The 21,709-nt window shown below is 30.2% G+C and overlaps 1 protein-coding gene across 2 annotated transcripts; it reads right to left on the minus strand.

Moving 5' to 3' along the window:
- Positions 1-4,673: 4,673 nt before the first annotated feature.
- LOC110999912 lies at positions 4,674-18,136 on the minus strand. 2 transcript variants are annotated; one of them, XM_022269201.2, is made up of 11 exons: positions 18,019-18,136; positions 13,550-13,611; positions 9,563-9,650; positions 9,319-9,423; positions 8,987-9,126; positions 7,997-8,197; positions 7,309-7,626; positions 6,972-7,068; positions 6,216-6,325; positions 5,568-5,636; positions 4,674-4,899 (listed from the first exon to the last, which is right to left on the minus strand). In XM_022269201.2, the coding sequence occupies exons 2-11, from the start codon at positions 13,604-13,606 to the stop codon at positions 4,810-4,812; spliced, it is 1,275 nt and encodes a 424-aa protein (XP_022124893.2). In that variant the 5' UTR covers positions 13,607-13,611; positions 18,019-18,136; the 3' UTR covers positions 4,674-4,809. The 2 variants fall into 2 exon arrangements, with proteins under 2 accessions (XP_022124893.2, XP_022124892.2); XM_022269200.2 differs by having other exon boundaries at positions 17,916-18,087.
- Positions 18,137-21,709: the final 3,573 nt, after the last annotated feature.

The following is a 21,709-nucleotide window of genomic DNA, read 5'->3' on the forward strand; positions in this document are numbered from 1 at the left end:
TTAAAGGCCTACTGCCTTTGCGTGGGCGAGTATTTAGTTAGACCATAACTTTGACAACAATTTTAAATATGTATCTTAACTTATTTTTTTTGACATTATGTTAATGTTCTTATTATATGACATTTGCTTGCCTATTTATTTATGGCTGCTTGTGCGGATTTTTATAATGAGTCTATCTAATTCTACCACAATCTTAGGAATTAAACGATTTCATTCGCAATACTATTGAGTGACTAAGTGAGTAAAACATTACTAACATTTTCCAATTCGTAACTTTACTACTAGCGAAGAGCATTTATTATTAATGAAAGGGTAGTGAATTTAAGAATTGTCTTAGGTATATCTTATATTAAGGATCTGTGTTATGATAGTCCAAAATAATTTAAATTTTAATAGAATACCAAATAAACAAGGCAAGGCAAGCAAAAATGTTTGCTTAGTAAAAAGCTATTGTTAAAGTAACAGAAGGCAAAAGTTTGAACACAGATGCACTGTTACCTCCAAGGGTTTACGGCCGAAGTTTGTCGAGTGTCTTCAATATTTGCTCCATCACAATTTAAATAACTAGCTACAATTAGAATGTAATTTAGTATGTGATACTCTAACCTTAGCGACTTTGAACAACTTGCGACAACTTTGATTAGGGTGCAAAATTAATTCGCCTGGCGACGGCCCAATCTAATTTTGCGTACAGTTATTAAGTGGTTTGGATGAACACATGTTGTGAGGGCCAGTCACTATAACACTCTTAGATTACGTCTCATGTCCATTTTGAAGGGTTCATTAACACATTAATGTCTTAAAACACAACAAATTAAAATAATTCATAACAAATATTAATCATTTTGTATTACAATTCAATTTTTTTTATTTATTCACATACATAAAAAATGATTTAATAATAACTTAAATTAATACATTAAATTAATACTTTGATTTATAATTCCTAAAAACATAGATATGTATTCGTGATAAAAATTGATTAAAACATTCACTTAAAATCAAAATCGCTTCAAAAAGATTCATTTCTTAAAACTTTTGCTTAGCAAAATATTTTATACCACGTTGTAAGAAAAACATAAAAAAGGATAAAATATAGAAAATGGAAGAAGAAAGTATAAAAGATATTGTATGAAACATATTACTTTTTTATACATTTTCTTCACAACTATCATTTGGAATTCATAAGAACTGGCTTATAACTTCAAGTTAGTATTGAAACCGAGAGACTTAAGTTACTGAAGTATACCTATTATGTACAGTACTGTTATGTTTTGTAACTAAGTTAATATTACTTCAGTGACCAGTTAGGAACCTGAGTTTCTACCATGTAGATTATATTTAACGATGCCTTTTAATAAGCTGCCCTGGCATAACTTTATTAGATTATCCTAGAAAGTTTGTTCGTAATTTCAACAGTAGGCTTATTTATGGCAAAGCACATTATTTTTATTAAAACTTATTAGATAAATAACTTACAAATTACAAGATTAATCTAGAAGACATGTTTCCTCAAATTAGATAAAGACCAACAGAAACGGATTGACATGTTAAGAGCAAAGAAAAGAAAGAACCAACATTTGTATTAAGATACAGAAAGTGATGAAACAAGAGAACTTAACAACACAATTGATACCTCGTATAAACACCACTTCATCATGAACATATTATGAATTCATAGTAATTGAGGTAGTTAATAAATTCTACACAGAATTCTATAGTCCTAAGTCATATAACAGAAACAACACTTAATCGACTGAAAGATTTTCAACTTATTGAGTTTTTAAAGTCATGGAAAAATTGGAGAAAGATAAAAGCTGTGTTCCAGAAGGTATAACAAAGCTATAAAAGTTGGAAGACTTGTCATAACCCCAAATGTATCTCTCACACACATCAAAAACGAAAATTATTACAAACAGCAAAGAATAACCAGCATTTGTCCTGCATATGTCCGGAGTTACATATACCTAGAGAAGCAAATATCGTTTAATCATTAACTTGTGAAACATTAAAAAAAATCTGAAATCCGACTTCATTTGACTCTAAAAAGTCATGCACACATTCATGTATATCAAATACATTGGGCATTTAGAAGGACATAATAAAGTATATTGGAGGTTGGTAAAGGGCTATGCAGCGTTTTATTCTTGGTTTGGAAATGAGAGGCAGAGTCAAAACAGCATATCTACCAAATATAACAGACGTAGTAGCACCGTGAAAAAAATTAAGTGGAATTGCTCACGTTTCTGATAGCAGATGGGCCAGAAAAGAGGCAGTAAAAGGAGAGAGAGCCCACCAGAAACGTTTGAAATATGAAATCAGAGAGATTGCGAGCAGTGATTGGTAACAAATTACGTTGATCAGAGACAAATATAACCTTCCGGAACGGAGACGACCTCCTTCAGAGGTTAAACTTAAACTTAATTAAATTATAGTACTCGAAAGAAGACTATTTTTATTTTTTTATTCATTCCAGAAGGCGGTAATTATACGGACTTATTAATGTCAACCAGTAATTTTGTATTCATTTCATTATGACAACACAATTTGCTTTGTCATTAAAAAATTGAAACATAATATAAGATTTAAAAATTCTACTCAAAGCAAATATGTAAAATAAAAATAGCTTTAGCTAAAGTTACATATATAAAAATGACGCGCGATGTAAAAATATAAATCTCAATATGAATGAGACGTCGGTTAAATAAACCCCTGTCTAATCCCTCAGGCTTTCGTAAATACTTAAAGTAACAACCCTTACCTTTCAACGATTCAATAGTAACCCTATAAGATGCTCAAACAAATTTGGGTCTTTGGAAGAGCCCTCGAATACGTCGTGAGGTTTTCAATCAATAAGGCCATGCGTTTAACGATAATTTACATGATGAGGAACCATTCAAGAACATAGCTGGCTCTATTACGAGTTTGCTATTTTATTTCGTAAATCGTACAGATCAAATCAAATAGATTTAACTTAACTTAATACATTTATTTTATAATAAAACCGGTGCCTTAATCTTTTATGAGCATTTGATTATTCTTTTTTTTTATTAGGTTCTGGGCGTAAGTGGTAGTTGTGGTCTTTGGCAGTGCAAAGCGGATGTCACGTGCCGTGTTTGAACGCACATCTTTAGGGTTGAGAACACTTCAGTATCATTTTTTCTAACGCCTTTTTAACTATAAAACCCGTCTTTAAACAAAAGATTAAAGGAGCTAACAGAAACATTAGTCTTGGCTTTTCGAAATAAGAACCATAAAAGCTTATACGGCAGCTTTCTCGCAAGTTGTAAACAAGTTGTCTGGTTTACGATTCCACAGTGCGTGTTATTGCTAATTTATTGCTGTTTTTATGTTTTACTTTGCTTGAAGCATGTATAAATATGAATTTTTAGTTTCTGTATCATATTTGATGTATTTAAAACAAACTATTACAGTATCTGGCATTCCTAATCTCGATTTTACCGTTATTCAGTTCCATCAACATTCATTGTGTTGTAAATAGGTAATAACATTTTTGGAGAAAAATACGGAGTAAATCATATATAATATGTAAACAACTTTTTTTATGGTTTACCTGTGTCAATCTCCAACTACTACAACATTTTGTGGTCACCTATACAGGCCATTAGAATCTAACCACTGTAAAGTTTGTGATACGGGTAAGCAAACTGAACAATACCTTTAAGTCTGTAATAGTTTTAAATATAAGAAGTTTGAAATCATACAAAATCTATCACCAAATAATTAGTAATTGTGTATGGTCTATGTCAATTATTATATTTGGGATACAAAAAATATATTAATAAACTCTTGATTATACCCTTCAGTCAGTAAAACTCAATTGCGAATTCAACACACGCACACACTACAGTTTCTAATGATTAGACACATGGAATCTATAAGTATTATAATTCTTGAAAAATTCAATGCAAACCTAGAAATTTAAAAAAATATTTTAAAAAATCAGGGACGAATTTAATTCTCTTAAAAGGTAAAGCGAAGAGAGCTTAATTGTGTTGAAACACATTCATCAAAATATTTTCTCGTAAGCATATATACATTTTAAAATCTGACGAGAGAATAGATTCATTTTTAATTTCAATGTTTTTACATACAACATTTGGTGTACGTTCAGTAAAGATGATATCTGTAAAATTGATTATTATTCGGTCATTATACCCAGTTGCTAGCTGGTAAGCGTTGAATAATAAATTGAGTTAAAGTTATTATAATTACACAGTAGTCATGCAACCAAATTTAATTTTGTATTCTGGAGATTAGAATTCCATGTTTCAAGAATTAATTTTATTCAACTCTTAGAATTGTTTAAATTATATGATTTTCCGATAGTATAGAATAAATCAGTGTTCGTGAGTTATCTGATATATAAGCCCTTAAGAAACTAAAGCATTGTATTTACATACATTTTATTAACAACTTAATAAAATTTAGTAACAATTTTTACTTGGCCAAAAATAAACAACATGGCGTGTAATTGGTTTGCGTATTATATCTCATATTGCTTAGTAAATTAATTTTCTTCACAAATTCGAGGGCAATTTATTCATTTTACTTCCTGGTTTCAATGTAAAAATATGTATAATAACATTCAAACAAGTTATGTTCTGGACAGTCTTTAGATTTATTGATTTCGTTTAAATAATTGAAACGTATTATCATCGTATAATATTTATTTACAAAAGACGGTGAAAATTCAAAATTTAATATTGGTACACATGCACTTACTATTGACACAATTACACATTGCGTTTACTTAACTTGTGTGAAAGATTATTTTTTACTAGCATATTATTCTTCAACGACGACCTTATTAGCTCTTCTGCGACCATGTGGAACCCTTCTGATTCTTGACGGTGCAACATCAGCTTCCTGGGTCACCTATTGATAATTTTCGCTGTAATCACTGTTATATATTGGTGTAAACGAGAGAATTATATCTGTCAACTTAATCGGTAATCCTTTATGAACTTCAAAACCCTTTGCGGGTAAATTGCATTAAATAAGCTGAGCACATAAGTAACTTTTGACAAGACTCATTTGAAGTTTTAAAGTAGGTTTGAAGTGTTAATCCAATTCATATTTAACTTCACAGCATACAATTCAATTGCAATGAAAATTTTACAAGTACTCTGACAACTGATAATCCCAAAATAGGATTTGGAATGTAAAGCATATATAAATAAGGGTTATTTTTCTCTTATAAACTTATAATACTATTTTTGTAATTAGGAATACGATGCTCTAAACGAGCTTTAAGCAGTAGAACATTAGTGTCGGATCGTGGATTTCCAGATTCCTGCTACTAATGATTATCTTTTTGTGTATAAATGTAATAAGATTTAAGTATTTGTGAATTCGTTAATTATTTATAATGGGTTATATTTATAAATTGGATATATTATTAATCTTATTACATCTAAAATATAATATTAAAAATTTAATCTAGTGAAATGGGTCGGAATGGTTCATTTTATGCTATATATTATATACGGTATATAACAGTTGCCGGAAAATTCTCACTATAAACGAATAGAAACATTTCTTACCTGAACGCTTTTCCTTGCAACGTTATTTTCAAGAAACCGGTTTACGGCTCCCAAGGTGCTTATGGGAATCTAAATCGTTATACAAAATTATTCACCGGTAAAAAGAAATTTATTCCTATATAGATTTGATGATCATTAATATTATCTCTAATCTAGATTATCGTTATATTTTTCATAGACAAGGTAATAAGATCGAACCTTTGAAAAAAATAGGAAATATGTTTGATTTATTATGGAAGATATAGAATATAAATATATATTAAATACTCATGGAGAAATTATATTCACATATTATTCAAGGAACAATTTTAGAATGACGGAACTACAAATAAATTTACATTGGTAACACAAAACAAAATTAATTAAATCATACGTACCTCAAATCCTTGCAATTAATAAAATAACTGCGCCATATTTGATAATTACCCCTTTTTTACGTTAATATTTTCAAGCAATTTTGATCATTACCCAATCGTTAAAGAATTAAAGTTACTATAAACAGGAAAATAAATATTAAATTAGTAATGGTAAAAAGTTGGTGCAAGTAAATAAAGCATGCAAATAAATAAGCCTTATTGAACGATAGAACGGAACGTTATTACTTATTATTTAGCCCTCATGAAACACGAAATGTACAAATGGACTTACAGATAGTATGTCATCAATAAATTTAGATGCAGTTGGTGTCTGTACTGAGACGTGTGATGATGAAGATGATGATGATGAAGATGGATAATGTTTCAGCTCAGAGTGAGTTCCTGTAAAGTGTTCAAAGAAATTTAGAATAATGAAATATTCGCGAATCACTTTGGAAAGTCTTGTTGGGGAGAAAGAATAGAAAGGTATAATAAAATCAAGAGATAAAATCATGACCAGATTTACGAGGGTAACAAAAATGATGTAATTATGTTTAGTGGAGTACTACCCGCAGATGCTGCTTTATGACTGTGACGAAATGAATAATATTATTTTTGTAATAAAATAAACTATACAACTTTAAATGGGGAAAACAACATGATACCAATAAATTGTATACTGATTCGGGAGATGAAATGTTTCTTATTCAAAACAATGTTTGCTTGTTTGTATGTTTTATTCTTAGTTATAAACACCCTACATAAAATATAATCTCATATCAATAGTATTATCTAAATACTGTACCCTCAGCACAAACATTTAGTTAGTTGCATCAAGTATTCGTAGAAATATAGTAACTTATAAATTACATAGAAACGTTGTTGGCAGACACAACACGGCGTTTCCAACACATGTTAAATACTTTATTATACTAATACTATTCGAAAATGACTGTACAGTTACTGGACAAAGTACGACTTTTTATATTAAATTTTTTTCAATGTTGCTTTTGTTTGTGCAGAGGGTGCGGTTTACTTTAAAAAAAACCTGTTTCAACGGAAGCCGACTTTTGTACAGATATGTTTGTATTCGATGCTGTATTTCCGAGGAAATTGCCTACAGCTTTCAGTGTAGATATGGGTATCTGAAAATTAAAAAAAAAAACAATTATTTTTATAAAATCATTTTTCAATTACTAAACAGGTTGAATTATATCTTGCATTTTGTTCTACTTTTAATTAATTCGTACGCATCACAGTTTCAGGTTAAACTTGTATAACACTATAGTCTCTCGTCCTTTCTATGTTATTAAAACACTAATGATATATCTTTTTCAATGTATATAGGAAAATAATAAATCATAATCTTAGTAGGAATAACTTACATTGAAAATATCACTAAAGAATGTAGGATTCCTTTGAATAGATACTTCTTTTCTATAAACATTTTTGATTCCTCCTCCTACATGCGGATTAGCATTTACTCCAGAAGCAGCTGCAGCCTCTACACTAACGTCTACTCGTTTGTCTAGAGCCGGTTCTGATTGGTAAACTACTGTCTCGGCTGGCTGTAAGTTGCCTCCGCCGATGTAGCCGCTGACAAACGCAGTTTTACGTAGATGCGGGCGTTTGTGCTTGTAGTGAGTGTGGATTACGTGTTTTTCAACAACATGCGGTGGCGGAGGTGGGGATTCTACAATAACCTGTCAAAATATTCTTTATAAGATATACATTTTTAAATTTATAGTAATTTATTAAATATAACTCATAGTGTCGTACAGGACAGGTAACAGGCTGTCGTTAAAATCATGTTAGCATTATGTAATACGTTATAAATTTGCATTAACCTAAGCAAACATATATCAAACGAAAAATGTTTTTAGTAACACAATGATTTCGTTAAACATCACAAGAATCACATTGTTAATTATCGGGTGCACGATCAAACAAATTAAAACGAACCTTATGTTGATTAACTAATTCTCCATCTAACGGAATATTAAATACTCCTGTGATAAAATCATCAAATCGATAAAATGGTGTTTGGTGTCTGGGTGACCAAACGTTACTCACTTCTTTGACAATAACTGGAGGTGGGGCTCTCTCTTTAATAAAAGTTTTATGAATCTCAACCCGGGATTCGGGAAGAGGTTGTACTTCATTTACATTTGCGTTAACATTAAATCCGGCTTCAACATTATGTGCTGGTATAACGGATACTTCTTTACCGCTGTAAGAGAATCCTGATGATCCTTCAACACCAGCGTGTCCACCCTAGAAAATTAAAAATATTATAAAATTACTTTGACAAACATAATTCAAAACTGACCATTGTTTGAATAAATTATTCTTTAATAAGAATTTTTATTTTATTACCAAAGATCATGCTACATAATTTTGAATTGAATTCGCGATACCCAAATAAATTTTTATCCAAACATTGGTTATAAAGGAACTCGAAGTGCATCTTATTCGTATTAGAGCGGTGAGACTAATCCATTTATTAGCCAAAGCGTGATGTGAATACAACGTAAAAGTGTCGTTTCATGTCCCACAGTGTCATTGTGGGTTTGGGATTTTGTTCACTAAAATCCTTTTTAAAAGTGCTATGCTGCATCTATAGTTGCAGTTCATTCATGCATTTAAATTCCATGCTTGTATAAGTTACTGTTTTACCTTTGTTTTGGCTCTTTGGTATTTTCTTCTGTTAAATCGAAATTAAATTTAAATACAATTTTATAATTATATATTATTTGTTTATTAAAATCTTTATTGTACATAAAAAACAGCTTCGCTTAATTATAAAGCGCTCGCAATCTAAATATAACTCAAATAAAATATCTATTTATGTGTCATTTAAATAAATTGAGCTTAATTTGCGGTTTATTTCTTGAGTCACATTTGAGGTTACGGCGTAGGAAACATTCAGCCGGAGCTAACACTACATATAACACAGCCTTAATAATTTTTATCTTGTACTTGGCCTTGTTTTATTATTTCCTTTCGTTTTTGTTTCTCTTCCATCCTTTTTCTTATTATCTCCATTATATTCCCCCCACCTACCAGTGCTGAGGAAGTTATACGGTTTCCGGCTTGAGCTGTGGCGAAGCCGGTTCCAGCTGAGTTTTCAGAGTCGAGCCCACCAGAAAGTCCTGCAGCGGCTTGAATATTGTTACCTGCAGTCGCTCCAGCGAACAGTCCTCCTTTAATATAGTTAATTTGATTAGGCTTTAAGCTAAAGTCCATTGTACCTGTATACTTATATTTTATTATACATTATATTTTATTTCTTTGTATGAGAAATATGCGAACAATAGATGTCTGTTCCTTGTCATGGGAAAATATTATTTTCCTAAACAATTCTAATGTATATAAATAATAAATCAAGAACAAACCTGTAGCGTGCCCGTACTTGTTCACTACACCGCCGAGTCCGGCTGAAGCTGATTGTCCTGTGGGCGTACCAGCCTCTGCGTACAGTCCTCCAAGAGTTCCATTAGCTGTGGAAGATTGCGGTGAATTTGTAGACAAAGTGATGAAAAAAAATGTGACGTTAAAAATTTGCATTTGCCTTATAAAAAAGATAAGAAAAGATTTTAATAAATTAAGAGTTTCTCGCAATGAAATATGTGTACTTACCCAATAATCCACCAACTCCGACTCCTGCATGATAGCCAGCAAAGTTAACTCCTAACTTTCCATCTTGAAATGTAATGAATTGTGGTGCCTGTAAAAAGTTTTATCAATATTTAATATAAAACATTCAATAGGTACTATAGTAAAATAAGCTAACACTTTTATGTTGTATGGAATATGAAAATACTCCCTTTCTCTTGAAAAGAGAGATTGAGATGTCTTTTGAAGTTTGAATGTTATTTAAAATACAAACATAATAAAATCATAGTGATTTTTTATATCATTGATGAGCAATATAAACAAACTTGTCCATTGTGTTACAAATATTCCAGGATATAAAAACTAACTACCACTTTATTTAGCTTATTATTATTTTTCGTAAGTGACTAAACATTTTTGCAAGGGTTACCATTACTATAAAATATCTTTTCAAGACATATATATAAAATCCAAAGACGTTAAGCACCCCCTTAAAAACACGAGTCAAATATGAAATTAACTAATTAAGGAAACTATATTAACTTCAGAAACGTTATTTAATATCTATGGTCATGATTTTATACTCATTAATCTTTCATTTTAGAAGTTTATCCTATCAATTCTGACTCAGCGTCCTTAAAACTTGAATCCAATTAGTATACTTAGCAAAGTACTTCAACAAAGTAAGAGGAAGATTTTAAAAACAAATTAATAACTTTAGGTTTATCAATACTATTTAATTTTTTTACATTCCAATGTTTTGACTTCAAGGTGATTTGCGCTATATTTACTGCAAATTTTCCAGTTTTAAATACCACATCGTGTAATGCACAAACGTGGCGGAAAGTTTCTTGCTTGTTTCTCTTCCCGCTCTATGCCCTTGACTTGAAAACTGGTAGTAAATGTAAATTCAGAATTAATTTAATTTATTTTCAGAATTTCATAAATGTACTTGTTCACCTATATTAATACAGTTATTTTGACTATGACTTTGATATGAGATATAGCCTTTAATAGCAATCCGCGAGAAGTAATAAACGTTTTCGCGATTGTATGAAACCCCAGTTTTTCTCATTGGCTACATTGTCCTGACATTCTAAGAAGAACCCGTGCATTAACCAGCTAAGCACATAAGTTAAACCATTCGCAAATATAGGTTAAGCCTCGCTACATTGCAGAATGAAAATATATTTTCGATAATTTCTATTTCTAAAGTCTAATCCAGAGATAAGAGCATTAATTTAAATAATAAGGCCCTAAATTTATTTCACAACGTAGAAGCAAAGGAGCAGAAATAGCAGTTATTAATTCAGTTTTAGCTTTCATAATGAACGTGAATTTGCTTTGAGGCTTTATTTTGTGATTTCTATAATAATTATTTACGTGACAATCGGTAGACTCGAATAGTTCGAAAATTGTATTAGCAATTACCCACATAAACTGTCACTATAAGCATTTAACAATTAAATTAAAGAATCGAATTCAGAAACACCTCGGCATCTGTGCCTTTCATTCCTTTCATGAGATAAAAATAACTTTACAAAATGTGAAAGGAACATCACATTGCTTACGCTATTCGTTTGAACAGATAACGCAAACATAATCATAGTACATGTTTGTTCATTTCCATGACCTAGTCATACACAATTACGCGCTGTAATAGGAACCGGTGTTGGTGCAAGAACGACAAAAAACAGTCTAATTGTATATATGTTTTAGGTAATCAAGGATACTACATGCAAGCGGCTTTTTCTTTTTCTGTGAAATTAGCGTATTCATATTAAATACAATTCATTTTAATCTGCATTTAATATTTATTAGGAAAAGTTGTTGCATTGGGTTTTGTTGTTAACAGCCATTATTATAATGACGACACGCGAACGTGGCATTAAAAAGTATTTCGCCATTTCTCTTCGAGAGGCGGAGCACGGCCGCGGCGCAGTTAAGCTCTTTTGTTACAATACACTACAATAAACGATTCAGTAGATTCCCAACGAAAGTTAATTTATTACTAATTAATGTTTCCAAGTTAACATACGTTTTTGTTTTTATGTGGAACCAAAATTGTGCTTAAATAGTAATATAACCCCAGACCTTGTATAGAGATCTTAACCCACTAATTTCTTAGATAAAAATAGGTTGTGATAAAATCTTAATACATACGGCAATGCAAAGCAATAATTATCCATTGTTTACAATTGATTATAATTAAAGTCAATTCATACTTAAACCACATAAAGTGTTGCACTGTGCTTAGCATGTATTTAATTAACAAGTTATAATCGCAAGATTGAAGTTATAATTTATATTATAAGGTGTTCAATAAATAAACAATTCTTGGAAAATACATTGTACAATTTTAATTTTTTTTCTACTATTATTTTCCTATTACTATAAATATTCCGGTATACAAAGACATCTACAGCAGCAACTTAGGTACAGATGTCATAACTTGGGTTGCGAAAGATTTCAGTTCTATCACTCAAATAGAACTGTTGATTAATTTTTAATACATACGCTAACGATATACAAGATAATCTGACTAAGATACTATTAAATATTTTCTGGCCATTCTATGTTCTGTTAAAAAATCACATTAAAATCTTGTTTAAGGACAAGTCTCATTATACAGAGCTTTATGTAGTCTAATAAATGTTCGTTATCATAAGTCATTAGCCCTGCGAAATACATTGCTTGAACGTGTCGTCTGCAGAGGAAGATATATTTCGGTTACTTGGAACTTAAAAAAGTTAATACTTTTTCGTAAAACAACTACCTCTGTTCTAATTGGTAACGTAAGCCAACGTGCATCGGTTCGACCCCAGGCAAAACTATAACTGGGTCTGCTAATGACCTACTTACATCGAAGAGAAATATGTCGTATGCATAGAAGTGGAGATGTTGAAACTTGGACATATGATATAATGCATCTATAAAGGGAGAAAACCACAGGAGAACGAGTTTATTCCATAACGCTGCTGAGCTGAGTATACATATATTATATTTACTACGAAAAGCCTAAGTTTTATTTAAAGCAAAACTGTATGAAATGCTCTTCACTGGTTAACGTAATGAACTATATTTAACATCTACTAAAACAGGTTATTCTTAAGATAAGATACGTGTAACTTCGACTTTGACCTTGTTCTGTACGCACTACCGTGTATATAATATTTCGTTGTTTTTATAAAACCTTAGTAACCATGGCAAAACCCAAGTGCAGCCTTCGAAAATGAACTTTCTAGATCCTCTGACTCATGTATCTCCGTGGGGGAACTTCATTAACAAAACGTAAAACTAAATTTATTTTAGTAATCAAAAAACAAATAAACAGTTTATTATACCAATTACCAGAATGTTCCGCTTAAAGCCTACTAAGGTAATTAGTATGATATTCATATGAGACAAGCAATCAATCACAAACGTCGATCTTTGATTCATTAGCAGATTGTGAGGATAGATAATGGGGTTATATTCAATTATATCAAATAACTGATGTTATTAAGATTAAGCTATGTTTACATTTTAAATAGTTGATGAGTTGGAATTCTTAACTAAAAGCTAAGACTTCAGATATCCTAAGAACGATTCTGAAAGTTTCGAAGCTGTTTTTTATAATGAAAAATGTAGTTAGTAGAACAGTTCGCAAGGGGAAATTCCGACCGGCGTGCATCGTTACTGAACACAACGGAATATAATGAAACGAGCGTCGATTCGTTTATTTGCGTGGTCACAACAACATCTGGTTTTTATTTTTCAATTATCCAGTCACGTATGCCTGGACATAACTATGCGTTATACCGATTTGTTCAACTTTTAGTTCGAAAAAATAAAAATGTTCAGCAGAGTTATTGTACGTCTCGAAACCAGGTATGTTAAGATTTATAGAATTATGTTATGATTTATTGTATGATAAATTTTAGGTATAAGATCCGATTTTTATTACAAACATAATGGCTATACGGATAAAATGTTACACTTAATTAAATTCTCTTGTCTTAAATAACATACCGCACAGGCCAGAGATAAAGCTGCAGCGAAGAAGACTATGATCGGGGATGACTTCATGTTATCTGAAACAAAAGTTATACTTTACTTCTGTGCTGAAGAAAATAAATGGCAGGTATTTTGTTATCGTAAAAGGATTTTAAAAATAACGCTATTGTCTCGTCGGATTACTGAGCTTTAATATAACAATCATATAACACTTATGAGTTTATTGTGTTGGGCTGAAACTGAAAGCTTTTTTTGACACAATATTTTTCAGTTTTTGTTTAGGTGCATTATGCAAAATATCTTATTTAAAACAACCTTTTTTAGTATTAGTAAAAATAAAAATAATAAACAGAATTTCTATCCTAGACCTATTTGTTTGTACGCTAGGTGAGTTCACAAGAGTTGTTTGCTATATTGTTATAAGATTTAAGTATATAAGTATATGTTTTTAATTTCTGTTATGCAGGATGATCGGTGTTGGTTTTAATGTGTCGTTCCATATAATTTATGGAACATTAGTAATTTTAATTTCATTGCATAATTCGTTTACTTTAACCAATAGCGATCGATTAACTTAAGATGAAACTACAGTAATTTGTATCGCTGTTCAGCTGAGGAAACAAGCTGAATTCGATTATATCCTCCAACAATATTAGCGATCGGTCGATATCAAAGCAACCGGGTAATTGGATTATACACAACGGCGCAATCAAAGTTGCGAGGCGTCGCAATGCCAGGCCACCTTATACGGGGCGAACTACCTAACTTTAACAGCCAATTACAATATCTTAACTAAAGATTTTGCGTTGATGGAAGACGCTATATGTACCAAACATTTCATCGATGAAAATCTGATTGCCATTCGATCTGTTAAATGTACCTATTCTTAGAAACGACAAATTAATAAAAAAAATTTGCTTAATTTTTACCGCAGCGCATCACAGCGCATCACTTGCCTGTATTCAATTAAAGATAAACAATCTAATTTCTAAACCAGAACTGCTCAGCTTCTCTACAACTTGCAGTAGCTATAGCGATACCGATCCTGACGTATTTCAAAGTGCCGTCGCCGGTTACGGAAAACGACTACGCTAATGGCACAAAAATAAGCAACGTAGGTATATTGACGTGATTGGAATATATTAAACGGCCCCCGAATTTAGCTGTGATTAATTCACACAAAATTTTGTTTCTATCGTTACTTGCCTTGATGGCATTAGGTCGAATGAGTTGAAGGTGTTTCACTGCACTACTATAGGTACTATAAGGAAATTAGCCTTAGGAAAAAGGCTGTCATATAAACATCTACTTCCAAAATTTTCATTGTTTGTGAAACAATCAATTTTTGTTCTTTGTATTTTAATCTGTTTTTATAGTCAGAGTTGTCAGTTTCTCCTTTATTATAATACCGAAGGTTGTGACTAGTTCACAACGCTGCGAGTATTGGCTCGTACAGAATACATTACACTACATTAGCAATTATGCCTCACGCGTCGTAGCTTTGATTCAGGTATGATCTGCCTGCCAATGCGCTAGAGGAATTGATAACGCTCAGTCTGAGGGATTGTGTACAATTCGACTAAGGAATCTTAAATAGTTTTCGATATTCTCCCTGAGGTATATTTCGGAGCCACCGACTCATACGTGAAATATTTACATGTACGTGTTTCCGTATGTTTAAGAATATTGCTTTTACGGTTTTTTAGTAGAAGTTCTACAACAACTTATGAATAACGTTTTAGATGATCTTGCTTATGTTAGTTATGTTTAGTTTGCTGTTCGGACTACGATAAATCACATTTGCATTTTTGCGTGTGTTCCATTGATTCTATTAGGAAATCTTTAGGATAGTGAATAGCCAATAAGTATGTTTATATGTTTTGATCTAAGCCAGTTTAGCATGTCCATGCCGTCCATGTGAATCGTCTTCTTAATCTCCCCTATCAGAATTTCGCTCGTAGTTGAAAAACAAAGAGTTAATAATACGGCGTTAATAAAACACATACGTATAGCTAAGATCATTGGAATTACACCAGCGTGTAATTCAGCATCCGCAACATAATATAGTGTAACAACAAGCTTCGTTATGTTGGCAATAACGTACTTTCACTTTATTTTACATCATTATAAGTGCAATAATGTTAAATAACTTCTATCTCAATAACACAATATTCTCATCTTATAAAGAAAAAAGATTTAATTATAAATAGTAAGAAAAGTATTATAATGTTTTAAACATAAACATTTTACTTCGATTTCTTAATAAAATTACAATATAATTAGTTTTTTATGTAATATGATTATATTCAAACAGTACTTACGTGATCATACTTTACTATTATCGTCAATTATGTTTAAATAATCAAAAACCAAGTTATTTACAATCCAATTCAATTTTTTTTGCCTTAGCCATTGAGAACCAGTTTTCATATTCATACTCGTAAGAATCGGTTATAAGAATCTTTATAATTTTATTATGTATTTTATTTTATAAATTTAAAAAAATAAATAAATAAAAAATAAATTCATTTACAAACATTTTCCCTAATTTACCATTGGTTTTTGAGAGTATTTCTTTTTTAGACAGAGGATCCAAAAATACTGTAAAATAGAACTTGACCAACTATCTAATTTTCATCTCTCGATCCTAGCTCATAGAAAAAATTTATTTACTTAATATTAATAAAAACGTGATGTAACCCTATAAAAATTTTTTAAAAAAGATAATTATTTTCGTAATATCATTAACTATTCAAATAAAAAAACTCCCGGCCTTGGCTGTGTTCATACCATCGTCACAAACAATTAATAATCCGCAGGTATTCAATGCTTGTTTTTTTTTGTAAAAAATACATTTTTATATCATTATAACCATATTATGTTATTTAGACTTGCTTAGATACAACACAATATGATGATTTTATTTATTAGGAAATCTTTACAAAAAGAGAAAACCTCTTCACTAACAAAACATATGAACATGGCTTTACGACGTTTAAATACTCCTCATCTTGATTTAAGCATTCAACTCCTAGACTAAATTATGGAGACTGGTTATGTGAATATTAATAATTAAATTTATAATAATTTATTAAACGATACGAATACATGCCGTATTTGCTTACATTTTACGCTGTCTTATGTGTTTTTACATGAAGTCTATCTGATTTTCATAAATGTAATGAGATAAAGTCTACATAAAAATCTTTTACTTACTGAAAAATCTAATTAAAAAAAACAAACTTGTTTTTGCTTTTAGGAATTAAGTTAGGACCGAGATAAACATGTACTTGGGAAATAATATACGTTTATACAGAAGAAAATGTTTTTAATGAAGGTAATTTTATTTAGCAATCAGAAACAAAGGACAATAATTCAAAAGCAATTAGTTATTCTATAATTAATAGAAAAAAGAAAACTTGTTGTCAAAATATATTTGTTGATACATAGACGATCCATCGCTTCTATGTTTTGCTCATAACGTTGGGGCAAAGGGCAGGTCTGCTATAACTAACACTCGGCTTCTACGTTTATTAAGTTTCCCGCCATTCGTAAATATTTTTCTATCTATGTGCTACTAGTTCATTCTTTTATAAGTTTATTGTCTATATTGTTAAGAAGCTACACTGCAGGCTCAAGGAATATCTCATGTGCGAAATTACTTTTTTACGCGATTTCTAATTAATTTTAACTTGATTGAAATCGAGTCCCGATTTAATATTAAAGCAAATCATAAAGGCATTCCAATTTAATTTGAAAATACCATGATTACGTTACAGTAACCAATAATCGTTTATTATCTCTTCATCTGTTTGCTATGGACGTTGATGACTTGAATTCGAAATTAATCTATTGTTTCTGGTTCCGCGTACAATAGAATGAGATAATAGACGGACAAGGGTATGCAATACCCGACGCGATGGAACTTAAACAATCAATGAGGTAAATCATCATTGTCCTTAATTTCGAAACAATAACTGTTTCCTTTGGTTTATACAATATAAACGTAGACTTTATAGATCTAATATCTAATAGTAAGATTTCTACAAACTCACTGTTGCCCTCTGCTTATAGTTTAAAAGAAATATTTAAAAAGAAGAGAGCCATAAGAAAAGAAACTGTTAAATGAAAAACTAACATTAGCGTTTTAGTTTTTCATCAAGCAGAACAAGGTTAAGTATTCTTTGATACTTATTTAACTAAAAATATAGAAGAAACATGCAAGTAATGGCACAATTCCATTTATCTTCCTTTACATATTTACAATTTATCCTTCATCGCAACCTTTTACGGGAGCCTAAACATACAACATGAAGATTACTTATAGTTTTTTCTTACTGAAAATAAGTAATATCGAATTATAAAAACTAAAAATACTTACTGTGAACTATCACAAATGACTGAGAATTTACTCTACGCATGCACTAGGTTAAATCTTATTACACCGAAATGTTAAATGAATGTTAAAGCAAAACACTACGTACCGGCGCGTGCGTCAAGGAAGGCTCTAATGTTGTTACTACAAGAACAGATTTTCCATTCACTTTGTGCTGGACCAATCAACCGATGAATATGTCCTTATTATAAGTTCATACACCTTTATATTAAAACCGGTGGCCTAATATTTAACGTATGTAGATAAGACAAATGGCATGTACCATAGTTTTTAAGGAATTCGTTAAGTTGACATAGGGGAAGCGGATTCATCTCTGTGGATAATAGGTATTTGCATTTAAATCATGCATTATCCATGAATTCTTCGTATGCGATTATATCGCACAATAATTGGTTTTTGAATTGTTATGGCTCATTCAAATACGTATAGATAGTGTAGTGGCTATTCTTTTGTTTTAAAATATAATAAAAATTTAACTAATAAATAAAATAGATTTTAAAAACGGCTGATGAATATCAGTGTTCAGACCTAGTAATCAGTTAAAAATTACATTTATACACTGTCTGTATTTGATTGCACAATTTCATATAAGTCATTTTGTTTAAGAGGTTTTATATCTTATATCTTTAAACGAGCAATTCTTGTATATATATATAATTGGAATCTCGGGATCGGCTCCAACGATATTCAACAAATTTAGTATACGGGGGGTTTCGGGGGCGATAAATCGATCTAGATAGGAATAAATGATAGAAAATAACAAAAAGGTGGTGTTTGAGTAGTCCCAATTTAAACTGAAAAATGAATCTTCCTGACATCTATCGGCGAATAATAATACTATTTTTTTTTAATTGCTTTAACGACACAACAACACGAAAGCTATTCCAGCATATATAATCTATATTGTTAATATTTCATCATTTTATTAGTATGTAATTCGTACTTATATATAATTTCCAAAAACACAATTTAAAAACAAATAAAAATACCATCCAGGTACTAATATTTAAATATAAGAATTTAAAAATTATATAAAAGATGATGTCACTTTATAAAATAACCGAAATGCTCCCAAGTCAGGTAATAGTTAAAATTATTTATTTTTTACAAGTTGATAAAAAAACATAAAGATCCGACAGTGTGTTTGAGTCAATTAATTATAACTACGTAATTTTAATCGCAGCTTAATCGCACCATAATTTCCTGTTTTTGTAATTAAAATAAAATGACGCATTCACGTTAAGTCGATCCTTAGAAGCAAGTTTTAAACACATGACATTTTAAATGAAGTCAAACCTTAACAGATGTTTAACTTAAAACACCTCAACTTTACAAACTGATTCTAAGTCACACAGAAGATATAGAAGATTAAGTAATGAAAAATATAGGTTCTAGATTCTAGAATATGTAGACCACTTGTTTCGTTTTCAAAATGTGTTAACCTTGTGTTGAACGTAATTTTTTTTATACATAGCATATTTAAATTATTTATATGGGTTAATAATAATGTTGCTTAAAAATACAGTTTTAAAATGCGAAAATACTAAAAAGTATTTTCCAAGAAATAATAGCGTACTTAAAAATGTAATAAAACAACACAACGCAACGAGCTTAAATGTTTAAAGATTTTCAGAAAAGACCTTTCAAATTTTTCCGCTACCTTGAATCATTAATTCCGCTATTAGTAAAATGTACCGAAAATCCATCCACAAATAAGCAGTCGGCTCATGTCTGATAATTATTGAAAAACTATTCTTAACCCTCGTCACAACCTTTTGACATATTTTTATTTCCAATTCATTAATTTCACTCGCTCAAAGCCTAACATTGAAATAAATAAATGAAATAAAATATTTAAGCAATTATTAAATGTAAAAAAATATACAGTATTGTGAACATGATAATTTAATATTGTTAATTGTACGCTTGATTTCATCATTGTCGATTAATAACGAAATCAATTATATAAAACTCGTAAATGTAAAATTTTATTTTATTATATATAGGACTATAGGACTGTACTAAACAGTTCTCTTGCAGCAGAAATAGATCTGTCAACCATCTAAATATATTATATAGCTATGGTTCACAGATGCACTTCAAACACTTTAATTAAATGTGTTATTACGGCGGAACGCTTTCTAACCAATATTATATTTAGCTCAAAATACAATAGAAAAAAATACGTTTACACATTATTCAAAACTGTATTTGCATACAATAGTCGTGGCAATTTGTTTTGATACTCCAGGGCATGAGTTCGGAATCAGAGTTAGAATGTAGAATAAATAAAAAGCAGTGAAATATAAACATTTTCTTTTCTATGAAACATTGCAATATAATACAAGTAAATTTTACGAATAGAATATATAATTACATTAATATAATTTACATTTATTTGACTGTTATTTTATTTAGATATTTGTAGATCAGATTTGTATAAAAAAATAGTGTAATAAAAGCAACAACATCGACAATCACGATAAATTACTGAAAATCCAAACTAAATAAAAATATCATAGACTAGTTGTTTTAAACAATATTCATTGCTCATTCTTCCATCATATGACTTTTCATTTCAACATTTGAATTAGGTTTATTCCTATTGTTTCTTTTTCGGAACTTACTAATCATCGAATTAAAAGTTTAAACTTTTAGAACATTTACACTTCGTTGCATATTTTTATCATTCACTAAATATAATACTTTCAAATACTATTTATATAATGATTGCAATAATTTATATTGTCATTATATTATATGCTTCAAAAACGAATCAATCTTAACAGTTATAATAACTGAAATATAGAAGTAATTACGAAATTACGCGCTAAATACAAAAACCTTGAAATTCATTTCTTTATCAAATTAATATTACATATATTATTGTCTATCTAGCGGCTAGCCCTTTGCCCGAATGAACCCAAAATCGGGTATGTATTAAGAAAAACAATAGTTATAATGTATATATTTTGTATTACTAATATAAGGCTATAACTAAATAAAAAATCTTGTCTGAATAGAATGATTTATAAAAATCAAACTTTAAACCACTTGCGACTCAGTCATCTGTAGCTAGTTTTAATATATATGTAATTATATATTTCTTTGGCCTTGCTATTTATAACTTGGATTTTACGAACTATAAAAGCTTCCTGGATCGCTGATATTAACTGGTTAAAAAAATATACACATTTTGTAAATACCCAGGTTTTGTATACCTATATCGAACCATATTTATTAATTCGACTTGGTCTGTTTGTTTAGTACCTTTTTTTGACATTATATGTGTTTCTACTAAATGATATCTAGACCTTATGTTTCCAATTCTCTACAATTTCTCAGACAATGCAGGCGAGTTTTATGAATATGTTTATGTTTAAAAAATTAAAAATTGAAATCCTCAACTACAGTACTCAAAAGATTGGTGGAAGTGATACATTTTATTTTACAAACAAAAATAGCCTTTGTTGATATAAACTAAGTCAGTATAATTGTTCTGCATTTCATTTATTTCGATTCGATTAACTGCACTTCAACTCAGTTCAGTATTGTTTCTTCTTTTTCATTTTTACGCTCTCTGGAAAAGTGAAAGTAAATCTTTAAAAGTAAGAGATTTTTCAAAAAGTAAAACAATATCTGACACAATATTTCCGGTCCAAAGCCGGTCGTTCATTCAAGCATTTCCCAAATCCGATTTTCGGATTAAGTGGATTTCATAAAACAAAAACATTAATACTTATTATTATTCAGATAGCCAGGTAGTTAACAACGAAGAC

This window comes from Pieris rapae, chromosome 9 (genome assembly GCF_905147795.1).
Source record: "Pieris rapae chromosome 9, ilPieRapa1.1, whole genome shotgun sequence".
In the NCBI taxonomy this organism is placed as follows: domain Eukaryota; kingdom Metazoa; phylum Arthropoda; class Insecta; order Lepidoptera; family Pieridae; genus Pieris; species Pieris rapae.